Source organism: Octodon degus, unplaced genomic scaffold, assembly GCF_000260255.1.
Source record: "Octodon degus isolate 3935 unplaced genomic scaffold, OctDeg1.0 scaffold00007, whole genome shotgun sequence".
Taxonomy (NCBI): domain Eukaryota; kingdom Metazoa; phylum Chordata; class Mammalia; order Rodentia; family Octodontidae; genus Octodon; species Octodon degus.
In genome coordinates this window covers 9,717,970-9,730,214 of record NW_004524583.1, presented here as the reverse complement: position 1 = coordinate 9,730,214, position 12,245 = coordinate 9,717,970, and the positions used below count along the sequence as shown (strand labels likewise).

At 53.2% G+C, this 12,245-nt stretch overlaps 1 protein-coding gene across 1 annotated transcript; it reads right to left on the bottom strand.

Moving 5' to 3' along the window:
- Window positions 1-1,075: 1,075 nt before the first annotated feature.
- Zdhhc22 (zinc finger DHHC-type containing 22) lies at window positions 1,076-8,656 on the bottom strand. Its single transcript, XM_004624728.1, has 3 exons — window positions 8,473-8,656; window positions 6,159-6,698; window positions 1,076-1,500 (listed from the first exon to the last, which is right to left on the bottom strand). The coding sequence occupies exons 2-3, from the start codon at window positions 6,682-6,684 to the stop codon at window positions 1,235-1,237; spliced, it is 792 nt and encodes a 263-aa protein (XP_004624785.1). The 5' UTR covers window positions 6,685-6,698; window positions 8,473-8,656; the 3' UTR covers window positions 1,076-1,234.
- Window positions 8,657-12,245: the final 3,589 nt, after the last annotated feature.

Genomic DNA, 12,245 nt, shown 5'->3' with positions numbered 1-12,245 from the left:
GCACGGGGTGTGTGTGTGTGACCAGGGATTGAACTGAGCTATCATCCCGGACCCACTTGTTAACATCTGAGTAGTCCTCTCCTTGGTGTTTGGGTTAGGTCCAAAATTTTGCATCATGACTTTCAGACCCCTCCCATAGCCACCCTACTCTCCATGAAAACAAATAACTCACTCATCTCTGCAGATCTGGCCCCTGGGCCCTGCGGTCACAAGGAGGACACCAGAATCTTAGAGTGGGAAGGAATTTCTACACTCATCTACAACAACCTTTTGCAAAATCCCTTGCTCAGCATGCCTGGCAGATAAGTGCCTGGATCCTGTGAAATGCCTCCAGTGGTGGAAAGCTCACTACCTCCCAGGTAGCCATTCAAGCTACTAGACTACCTTTACACAGGGCATGAATGAGAGCACGTGCTCCTCCCCTCGGTGCCACCTCTCTCACTCTCACCTCTTTCCCCATCCCTCACAACTCTGTCCAGCTGCACATCATGATGGGCACAAGCCTCCTCACTTATGGGTGGCTCCCCTTTCTCCCTCTTTTCTTCCTTCCTTTCCCAACTCCTGGCAAAACCCCAGAGGCTGGGAACCAGAGAGAAAAGCTGGGGGAGTGCCGTGGACAGGAGGCGTCCAGCCCGGGTCTGGGCCGGGCTGAGGTGGCCAGTGAAGCCCGGCTGCACAGGGAATCACATCTGGAAGTCCCAGGCCATTGTTTGCTAAGTGCAGAGAAAGGACCTTGAGCCTGGTGGGTGGGCAGCAAGATTCTGTGCTCTCTCTTCCCTCAGAGGGGACAAGAACCCATTCCTGCTGCTTCCCACCTTCCCTGGCTGAGGAGACTTGGCTGCTTCTCACACGTGGTGATGTTAAGCATTTGCCAGCCTCCAGGTGCTGGGAGTCTTACCGGCAGCAAGAATCTGCTGTTCACTCCCCTCATGGGGAGGGGGGAAGTGTTCCAGCACAGCAGGGACTACAAGAGATGTGGGAGGAAGTGGTGGGCTATCAGAGCAGGGCAAGGCTTCCATGGAGCAGAGACAAGAGCAGAAGCCACCTGAATGGCCGCTGAGACCATTTTTCCTCCCCATTTTACAGTATTCTTCCACCCTGGGCAGAAGGCTGTGTGGATGCACGAACTTAACTAGCCCAAGGCCGTAGTGGGTCATGGGTGGCAACAAGGGTGTTGTGGTCTTACGTTCAGAAGGAATTGAGACACAGAGGGAAATGACTGAGTGCCTGCCAGCTACTTGTCCTGCGGTTTAGAGCTCTCACTTCCGACATTGAACATGGGGACCAAGAGGCCCAGCAGCCATCTCTTCCCGAAGACCTCCTGTAAGTTCTTGCGCCAAGGCTGGGCCCTCACTGCCACCCCTTTTCGAACCTGGTGGCGTGTCTGCCCCCTGAGGATCAACAGCAGCTGGTGGCAGCAGAAGCCCGCGCAGGCCAGGCCGACGGCAAACCAGAGGTAGAGCATGAGGATGACGAACATTTCAGAACCGAGGACAGCTCCTGCGGGGGGAGGGGAAACACCAGAACCTCTTTACACTCAGGCCACGTACGGAAACGCGATCTGGCTGGCGCTTTCCGCTGGGAGGGAGGGAGATTAATGAGGCTGAAGCTGCATTTTGTAGCAATCTCAGCGCTGCAGCGAGGGAGGGGAAGGATAAACTAGGGGCCCTAAGTTTTCCTTAGTGCTGATGGCTCCTGAGGCGAGAAAGGAGAACAGGGAGAAGGAAGGAAGCTTGCCCGCAGCTTCTCCAGCTCGTCTCGACACTGTTCCCATTTCCGTACAGGCAGAACTGCCTCGCCGCTTCTCTCTTGGCTGGAAGAGGGAGAAGGGGGTTTACACGAGAGGAGTGAGAGGTGATTCGAGAGCCCTAAATGGGCAACCGGCTCACTGTCAGACTGCAGCGCCTTCTCCCTGCGGGTCTGGGAACACTGTCTAGGACAACTCTGGAGAGTGACAGCATGATGGAGAACAGGACCTAGTCATTGAGAAGAGCAAGTCACGAGCTCATCAGCCTCAAGGGCAGTACAGTGCACTGACTTAGAAAAAGAATCAGTCATGAACATTAGCAAGAGGGCAGTGTGGCACAGAACATCCAGCCAGGGCTGTCCTGTTGGCCAGAGCTTGCTGAGCCTGGAAGAGGCCCCTGAGGTGCCCAGGTCAGCCCTGATGGTGGTGTAGTGTCTTCCCCTACGGTTATCTAAATTGAACCCTTGTTGCTGTTGATTTCAGTAAGCGATCCTATACACTGCGCAGAGTTGGGGAGCAGGATCTGTCCATGCTACCTTAGAATCCCCTGGCTGTGTGGACTTAGAAAAAGTCCTTAACCTCCCTGTGTTGCATCTTGATCATCTGCCAAATGGGTGTAATAATGAAAATTCCACCTGGCAAGCACAAGGGCCTGACTTCAATCCCTGGTTCTGAAAAAAAAAATTCCACAGAGGTGCAAGATACAAGAAAATGGTCTAAGAAGTAGTTACCTTCCTGGTTTGCACTTGGGGCAGCCTTCTTGCTGAAAGTCATTCCAAAAAAGGGGACTATATCTAAAGAGTGCCCACACGTAACTCCTAAGGCCCTCAAGATTTCTCTTCTTTTCCAGAACTTGGAGTCCTGGCTGGGTTGCAGCTTTGGCAGCTATAGTAAAGACCTACCTTCACTTGCACAGTGGCCAGCGCAGTGGACCCAGGGCAGAGCTCAAAAAGCCTAGCTCTTTGCTCCCTGTAGGGCAACCCCATCACCACCTTCTCCAGGGAGGATTTGGGCAGCTGCTCCAGGACACTACCTCACAACCTTGAAAATTCTGACCATCTTTCTCCCTTCCCTGCCCAACCCTTTGCCCCAGCCCATCTCTTCTCTGGTCTCCTCAGATTCCAATTTCCAGGCCACTGAAATGCTTTTTAGCACCTGTCTGGTGGGCTCAGCAGTCGGGAAGGATGGGATCTGAGTCAGGTTTGCTATTAGCAGCTCCTCTTCCCTCATCCCTAGGAGCTTTGATAGTAGGGTTTTCTTTGCAGAGTTGGGAACAAACAGGTCTAGCTGCCCAGGAAATAGAAAGCTTGCTTCATCTGGCATTTAGAGCAGCTCCTCCATGGACAGAGGCAGCAGGGGGACAGGGCTAACATTGGGCTGTGCTATCCTCTGACCCATTTCTTCCTTGTCAGCACAGATTAGCTTAGGCAGCCACATACAGGAAGGAGGATCCTGGGGCCATGTGCCCTTCGGGCTTGTGGAAGGCTGATGGGCAAAGTGGCACTGGAACTGGGAGGTGTGAACATCAGAGCTGTCCAGCTCAGGCCTGTTCTGCAGTGCAGCCCAGGATCAAGCCCAGGCAGATGGAAGCTTCTTTCAATGGGCTTTTTGGGGGGCATTAAATCAAGGCATGAAGAAAAGACCTTGTGGCCTTTTCCTGGCCCAGTGAAGCAGCTACAAAAGGCTATTCTGGGGACCTGCTTTCTTTCAAAGTGATTGAAGTTACCTAGCACAGCTGCTTCAGGTCCTCTTAACTATTTAATAATAGTTTTTCTTCTTCTTTTTTTAAACATAGAATTTTCCTGTAGGGCCTGAAAGAGCACATCATCTGATCTCCCTTGGTCCCTGCCTCTCACTCATGTTCGTATCATTTTTGACAGATCATCACCCAGCATCTTTCATACATCCAAGGACAAGAAACTGCCCTACTCAAAGTAGCTTGTTCACCATAAAAGCATATCGGAGAGGCAGTGTTGTGCAGGGGAAAGCCTCCGAGCTTTGGAGGCAGCAGCCCAAGTCTCGAGCTGTGTGGCTTTGAGACACCTTAACTTGGCTGAACCTTTGGTTCCTGAGCTTTAAAAAAATGGTAATGCCTACTTCACAGGCTTGTCATGAGGAGGGGATGGAATGAGACATGCCCCGCGGGAGGTGCATGACAGCTTCTCTCTCCCTCCAACTGGACTTTCCAGGGCACCTACCAAATGTGAGGACACATGTCAAATGGTGTCATCTCCACTCTCCAGATGAGAATAAGTTCAGCTGGTGACACAACCTGTCCTGATCCACGAAGCCAAAAGAAAGGGTAACTTCTAAAACCTGCCTAAAACCAATCTCCTTGCCATTTGCTGAAGGCTTAGGGCCAGCAACCACCTTCATATGAAAGACCCCTCTCACCTTTAGTTGTCAGAGACCCATTCACAGCCACCCTTGCTCTGATGGCAGGTCTGACTCAGGATCAGGGCACAGCTGTGGGCAGTGCAAGTGCTATTAAGTAACTTGTACCTTCTTGATCCTACCTGTCTTCTGAGTGGGAGAGGGTGTGCTCTCAGCAGTTAGGACTGGCAATCAGGGAAGAGGAGTTGGAAAAGAGGAAGCTGAATAGAGCAGTATATGTAGGGGAGAGGTTTGGAGGACAGAGTGTTGGGGCAGGAGGGATGTGACCTCAGTAAAGAAGGGGGATGGGATGGGAGTGCTGAGGGTAAGACATCTTGGCTTCCTTTTCCTACTGGGCATGGGAGCAGATGAAGTCAAGAGGGATTCATCCTTCCCTAGAGCAGGGTTCTGGGCTGTAGGGTGGGCCCTGACTGACTCTCTTCTGCCATCAAAGCAAAGCAAGAGATGCTTTCTTTCTTTCCTAGCTCCCAAACCCAGCACATATGGATAGGCCTCAAGCCCAGACTTATCTCAAATCAAACCATTTCAAGATCCTCTTTCTGGAACTACCCATTTTTATGGCTGGTGAAAATACTTGGAAAAGGATGTGTGATTAGGTTCTTTGGCTCTCTTCATCCTTCCACCTGCCCGTGCTCACACTCCACCCCCAGCCCGCCCACCTACCCTCCCCCAGCCTGGGTATTTTGGTCCTGGCAGCCTCCTATGCCAGCATGGAGATCCAGAAGGCCTAAAGTTCTGGGTTCTGGGCTCAGCTCAGCCACCAGCTCTCCAGACATCTCCTGTGGCTGGGGCCTCCCTGTTCCTGCAGCCAAATGGCACAACAATTCTGTGCCTAGGAAGAACTGGGCTGCAGCCACAACAGAGACTGAAAGGATGATTTCTCCCAGAGTGGAACAAAAGTTTATGAATGCGCAGCCCAGGGAAGTTCTGGTACATTAGGATACCTTGGGCCCAGGGAAGTAGCTGTACCCTGCCTTTCGAGGTTCCTGGATGGTCAACGTGTTCAGGAGCATGTCCCACACCCGATGTTGTTGAGGAAGATGCTAGGCTGTAGCTTATGGATCTGGGGACATGCCAGAGGAGACACTGGGAAGGCCACTGGGTTCTTCATCTGAGAAATGGTGCACTAGTGCCACACACACACATGCACACACAGTTGTATGCACATGGCCAGTTGTGCAACCCAGCTGATCAGAGTCAGTGGCCAGGGTGGGAGAGAGTGGAAGGAAACAAAGTAGGGGCAAATTTCAAAGCCAAGTACAACGATAAGAACTGCCACGAGGAGCCGAGTCCCCAGGGCCAAATATCAGAGCACATTCCTTGAGGTGCCCTATTCTAAATCTAGTCCCCATCAGGGTACCCAGCTGAGCACCAGTGTGAAGACCCACCTACCTGATCCGACAGGTGTCAGGGTATTTCAGAGGATTATCTCCTAGCCCAGGCATAAACTCTGCATTGTAGACATGTAGTCATAAAACACCCTGGTCTCCCACTGGATGCCCCTGCTCTGAGTCACCTACAAGCTGCAGAACAGCATGATGAGTCAAACCAGAAGGCCAGAGGATGGGGTCAGCTTCCTGCTGAGGCTGCCTTGGGGTCAAGTTTAATCTTACTGCAATTGGGTGGAGAGACCTTTGGTGGGCAAAGTCTGTGGGGGAGTGAATTTAGAGGTCCAGGCAGAGAACAAGGATAACATGGGCTACATGGGGTATGTGTCTGGTACACAGCGGGCACTGCCTGGCCCCCACCATTCTATGGGCAAACAGACAGTATGATAGTTGAGGAAAGGGGGTATTGTCAGATAAAATTCAGCATGTCCAATTAACTTCAAGTTCAGATTGGCCGCAGTATGTTGTCTTAGTATGTCTCATGCAATATTGGGACATAATTAGACTAAAAATTGTTTACCTGACGTTTTAATTTATATGGGCATTGTGAGCTTTTATTTGCCAAATCTGGCAAAGTTGTTGCAGCAGGAGGTCTTATTTGCTGAACCTGCCTGCCAAGGCCCACTCACCGGAGAAGAACTGGCTGATAGAGGTGGGCAGGAGCGTGAGGAAGGCCAGAGGGTGGGCGAAGGAGACTGAGAGGACAGCGGAGATGTAGGCCACACCGGCCACTGTGGAGTAGAGGCAGGCAAGGGAGGTGTAGAGACAGAAGAGGACGAAGTTGCGCATGTTCCTGCTGCCGATGCAGTTGCCCGTGAAGAAGCAATGGTGGTCGTGCCTCAGTGTGACTCGGGCACACACTCGGCAGAAGTGGGTGCTGGGCGGGGGGCACAGAGCCCTCCTGGTCGATGACCCCTGGCAGGCCCCCAGGTCATCCGGGGAATTTTGGATGACCAGGACATAATTACCCAGAGCGTTGGCAGAGAGAAACAGGAAGAGCGCCCCATGCAGCAGGGCTGGCGACAAGAGAGGGGTGGCTGCAGGGTCCTCACGCATGCTGGGCAGAAAGAGGAAGAGCTGCAGCACAAAGGTGACCAAGGAGATGCACAGGAAGTAGGCGGGGGCCACCACGTTGAGCAGCCTCAGGGCCAGCATCCTCGATTACATTCCTAAGGGACGCTGGGGAGAGGGAGATTTACGTTACCGCGGCGGCCAGAGGGCGTCCTCGTGAGTACCCCTCCCCCGACCAAGGCGGGTGGTGGAGGCTGCTCTCAAATCTATACCCCCACCCCGTGTCCCTCAGGTCACCTCAACTACTTCCCTAATCCTGGCCGAGCTGGAAAGAACCCTGAGGCCGCTCTGAACTCCTGGGACCAGGCCCTACACAGGGAGGCTGCTCCCTCCGATTTGGAGCGACCACCGCGTCCCGGAGTTTGGGAATCAGGTGCTCGGAGAGAGAGGTTTATTCGTGTTCTTCAGGGCCTGGGGGTTGCTGAAAGATAGGGTCGCACTTCTGATGGCAGTGAAATGAGCTCTGGCTTGAGATTTCTGCTTCAGATTGCCCTAGGAGAGAAAGCGAAGCCCTTGGGATGGGGATAGGGCCGTCTGAACTGGAAGACCTCCTTCATCTCCCCGTTCTCCGCCCCCTAGCGGTCGTCTCGAGCAATTTCGGTCACCTTATCCGTTTGTTCCTCGGGCTGTTGGGAGGGTTATGTGGGAATGGGCCCTTGGGTATTTGTGTGTTTCTTTGTGTGTGACGGTAAGTGTAATTTTTGCGCGCCTGGGTATCTGTGTTTGTGTATGTGCGTGACTGTATGTACACACACGCAGCCACTGCCACCTGGCTTTATTTTAAAAGATCAATTAAGATAATCAATACGTTCCCAGGCGCGGAAGCACCAACCAGGTGGGGAGGGGGCACAGGAGGAAGGCCTGTGTCGCGAGTCCTGCTCAGCCTGTCTCTCTGACGCTGGCTGCTCTGGCTGCGTCTTTGCAAACAGCATTTTCCCTTGAGGTGATGAAATTAAAATCCACCCTGCATGCTTGGCTCTCGCCCTCCTGGCGGGAGAAACCCAAACAATCCCCATGGCGCCGAAACCCTTTCGGTGCCGGCAGGCTCGGGCTGGGAGAACAAGGGGGTGCTCAGCCAGCGCTTCCAGGGACCCGCCCTACGCGCCCCAGCCAGATCAGCCCCCCACTCCCATACTCCGCCCCCGTCCCCCACAGCCCAACTTAAGAAGCCACCCGGCAGAGGATTCGGTGCACCAGAAGAACTTTCCGGGGGCTGAGGAATAGGACAGGCGGAGGCGCCAGAAAAGTTTGAGAAGGCTGCACCCAGGAGGGCCCGGTCCAGGATGTCCCGTTCGGACTGAGGGGCTGGTCACCTTGGAACCCTCTTTGCAGGTGACAGTCTCCCCCCAGCCCGGACCCGCTGCCTAGTAGGGGAACACAGGCCGCTGCCTGCAGCTGGGGTGCAGCGCAGGGTGCGCCGGAGGGTGGTCGCCGGAAGCGCGGTCCCGCCGGGGGCTCGGTCTGCCTTGGCCGTGCGCGCAGGGAAGCTGCGGTGGCGCTGCCCACCCCGAGAGCCCTGGGTCCCGGGCTCCAGCAAAGCAAGTGTCTTCCCCGCGCCAGTCGCCAGGGGGGCGCGGGAGCAGCCTCCAGATGCGCCGCGGCTTGGGAAGGAGAAGGACAGGGGCTGAGGGAGTGAGGGGCGCTCGGAGGGCGGCGGCTGGCCAGGTCCGACCGCGAGGGGGGCGGCGGACAGCACCTCGGCAGCAGCGACGCTAAGGGTTGCGGGAAGCTGTCCGTGCTGGGAGGTCGCACAGTGGAGCGGGCCAGGCAGGCAGCGCGCGGCCGCCGGCGAGTCGGCCACCGCCTCCCAGGCCCGGGAAGCCGCCCCCTCCCCTCGCCGCCCGCCGCGGAGGGCTGGGGACACGAACTCACCGAGCTCCGGTCGCCGAGAAGAGGAGCCCTGGACACCGGCTCTCGCCCGCCCCGCGGCTGCAAAGTTGTGGGATCGGCCCGGCTTGGCTCGCTGTCGCCTCACGCTTCAGGGACTGGGCAGGTAGCGGGGTGTGGGGAGGAGGGAGAGGGCCGCTGCCGTCCTCCCACTTGGGCGCCAGTGAGTGGGGCCCAGGAGGCAGTGGGGATGGCAGCTGTCCCCCCACCCCTCCCTCCGCTCCTGGGGGCGGTGCTCTGGCCACCGGCTCATCACTGTGGACTTGCCCCCCACCCCTCCCGCCTTCTCGGCTCCCCTCGTGCGGTTGGGGCGCCCTGTCTGACTTCAGCGTAGGTTCCAGCTGAGAGATGGGAATTGGCCCCTGATCCAGCCATCAACCTGTCCTTCCCTCCGTCTTCCTTGGCGGTGACCAATAACCTTCCTTGCTGCCAGCTTGGACCAAGGAAACCTGGGCTTTGGTGGCTCAGTTTACCTGCGAACACGCTGAAGACCAGCGTCATCTACTCAGCAGGGCTGTGTACCCAGGAGCTGAGGGAGGACGGCAGCCTTCTGCCTGGGCTTGGATGTGCAGTATCCGCCCCTTGTCCTCCTGGATTCCAGTGTCCTCGGTAGAATAGAGTCGTGGGGATTAAATGGCAATAAACATAAAGCTCTTAAATAGAGCCTGCCCAGGATGAGCATGATTTGAGGCTTAGGTGGCAATTACTCTATTGACATTACATATCAGGCTCTCTGTGCGCCAGGCACAGTGCTAAGCTTCTGGCATACAGTCACTTCATTATGCCCAGCAGCACGAACTGAGAAGCCTAAGGAGCCTCATTCTAGGGATGGAAAGGTGAGGACGCAGCGAAAGTAAGTCGCCTGTCCAAGGTCATACAGCAGGTGAGTGACAGAGCTGGGATGCCCACCTGGTGTTAGCATTAACACTCCCGTTCGCAGCCTCTACCCAAACCAGCCACACCCTGGACACGCGCAGCTGTGATCTCTAGAGGACCTGGGGGGGGGGTACAGCCAAACACAGAGCCTGAATCTGGAGCTTCCGCTTGGAGCCTAGTTCTCTGTTCCTCCTTCTGTCACTTTCCCAGATACTGTGAGAAGGTAGCAACATCAGTGTGTCAGGAGGAGGGGTGGCAGAGGAAGCCTGGCAACACTGAACACCGCACAGCCCCTGGGGGCCTCACAGCCTCAGTTTCCATAGCTCCCTTAACTGCCCTGCTCCATTCTGGGTGAAGGCGAGTGTAATATGTAAATAATTGTTTACCACTTTCTCAAGTGGTTGATTAAAACAAGAGCAGTCCCCAATCCCTTGAAGTGAGGGCCATATGCCAATCGGCTCAGCCTCTATTTTTGAATCATCAGCCGCTGTTTTTTCCTGTATTTTATGAGTGTGCATAAAACAGGGGCCAGGAAACCTTTTCACATTCTGAAGGCTTTCACAAGCAAGCAGAATGGTCTGCCAGGGGGTGGCCTCTGAAGACCTGGTAGCTGTGTGAGTTCCTGTGGTTCCAGGACAGACACAAGAAAGCCCAAGTGGACTTTGCCCCTTCAGAGCAGCTCCCGTCGCGGGCACAGCTGTCTGGTTCCCTTCACAGCTCTGCCTGCCTCTCCCACTGGCTTGGGAGGGCTCTGTTCGGGCCATATTGATTGAAGATCTCCATTCCTTAAATACCTTGAGAGTCGGATGGTATTTCTAATTTTATTTTGCATATGGGTGTGTGGTGGGAAGGTGTGCATGCGTGTGTGTGTGTGTGTGTGTGTGTGTGTGTGTGTGTGTAAGAAAGAGAGAAGCTAAGTGAATGTGGGAAGATGTCAGTGGGGGAAGGGAATAGTCAACAGAAGAGAGGAGATCTGGCCCTGCAGACACAAATGCAAGAGGACAATTACTTATCTAGAAACATGAACAGAAAAGGGCCTGAAAGGTGCAGGTCCACAGCTCATGGCTCTTTATCCCCCCTTAAGGAATGGAGTAAGAGGAAGCCCAAATCAATGTTGTGTTTTTTCTAAATTTGGTGCTTATCTCTGACAAAATCAATAAGGAGGTCAGTCTGAGATGTCACTGTGATGTGGCCCTATCGGAGCCATGCAGACAGACCATTTACCAGCTGTGTGAACTTGAGGGAGTCATTTTCTCTGTTGTCTGTATTTTTCTCCATAAAATGGGATACGGTGGTATTGCTTTGTAGAGATGGTAATGAAGTGAGATGATTAACTGAAGTTCCTTGGCCCAGCAGGAGATTGGGTAGTGTTTGTTTTTCCTCCTCCTGTCTCTCCTCTGAGTTCTTGTCTTTATCCATAGGACTGTCTCCTCTTTCTGACTAAACTGAGAGCTTCTGGTCTATCTTGGAAATATTTTAGGCTCTTCTTTGATTTGCCCTGAGTAGGCGTGTATTGATTAATGGATCCATTTTAGTCTCTCTCTGAAAGGAAAGACTCTACCCCGAGGTCTTTGAAATGTCTGGTGAGACAAATTTGCCATTGATCATGCCTCCTGCCACCACCCACCCTCACTATCATCTCATTCTCCATAAGCAGTGTCAGAAAATAATTTACAAGCCACATTCTTCATTGGTCCTGTCATATAGTCTTGTAGGTAAGCTGTGACTGTACCTCCCAAGAAGGCTCAGGCCCAGATACACACTGACTGCTGCTAGGCACTTTCCTGGGGATGTGTGCCATAAAACTTGCTCTTTAGTGGTGTTATTTGAATAAAATAAATTCCTCTTCCATGTGGCAATCATTCTATCTTACTACAAAAGATTGTATGCAAAGAAAGGAATTCCACGGAGCAAGCAGCTTCTCTCTTAGGTGAGGGGCTCCCCACCCTGCCACTCCCCAGTTGTTTGAATGGATAATGTTCTGAGCTGCAGTGAAGAAGGCCAGGTGGGGTGTTTGTTTTCCATGTTCTGGCTTCAGATAAGATGGGGTGAATACAGGCTAGGGGCTCAGGGTCAACTGCTGCTCTGAAACTAAGGTCCTAAGCGACACCCTCTGATGATGTGCTGTCTACTGCCGAGAGCAAATCATAGCTGGGGGAGTGGGGGGGGACGGACCACAAAGTACCCTTCAAGCCTCAGAAGGCCTCAGACTCCATCCCTGCCTGCCCAGAGTTGGAAAATATGTAAGTATAATCTTCATTTTAGCCACCCACATGCAAGACAGCTATATTATCACAGAATTTCTGTTTGGGGGTGGCAATTTACTTTGCCTGCTCTGGCTTCATATTAACAGCAATTACATTATTCTAATGCAATAAAGTGCTTTGCAGGTTACACGGCACTACCACAAAATTAAAATTTCATTCCATGAGTCTCTCAGTAGCTCTGTAAGCCGGCTGGAACAAGAAGTATTAAACCCATTTTTCTTACGAGGAAGCTTAAGTTTTAGGCTGGGGACATAGCTCAGCGGCACAGCCCCTTGGCAAGCGCAAGGTCCTGAGTTTGATTTCTGACACCAAAAATAAAAACAACAACCGAAACTAGGTTTCAGAGGTTTGCTCATGTTAATTTGCAAGCCTTGCCTGCATCTCATTTAGATGCTGCTTTAAGGTGCAAAGACTTCATTGACAGTTAACTTTTTCTGGACATGATGTTTGCATAAGGAAACAGGTATACTTCCCTAGTGTAAAACACCTGGGTGATCTCCCTTTCTCTAAAACCCCTCTATTCTTTACCCTGTGTTCCACCCTCTCTGCATTGTCTCCAACATCACTTATTACCTTCAGACATAGTATATGTTTATCTGGTACATAGTAAGTGCT

Excerpts from the sequence above, each read along its gene's own strand:
- Zdhhc22 (XM_004624728.1), bottom strand. The coding sequence starts at position 6,684 with ATGCTGGCCCTGAGGCTGCTCAACGTGGTGGCCCCCGCCTACTTCCTG. Across the intron at positions 1,501-6,158 it reads TATCAGCCAGTTCTTCTCCG|GAGCTGTCCTCGGTTCTGAA; the intron begins GTGAGTGGGCCT and ends CTCCCCCCGCAG.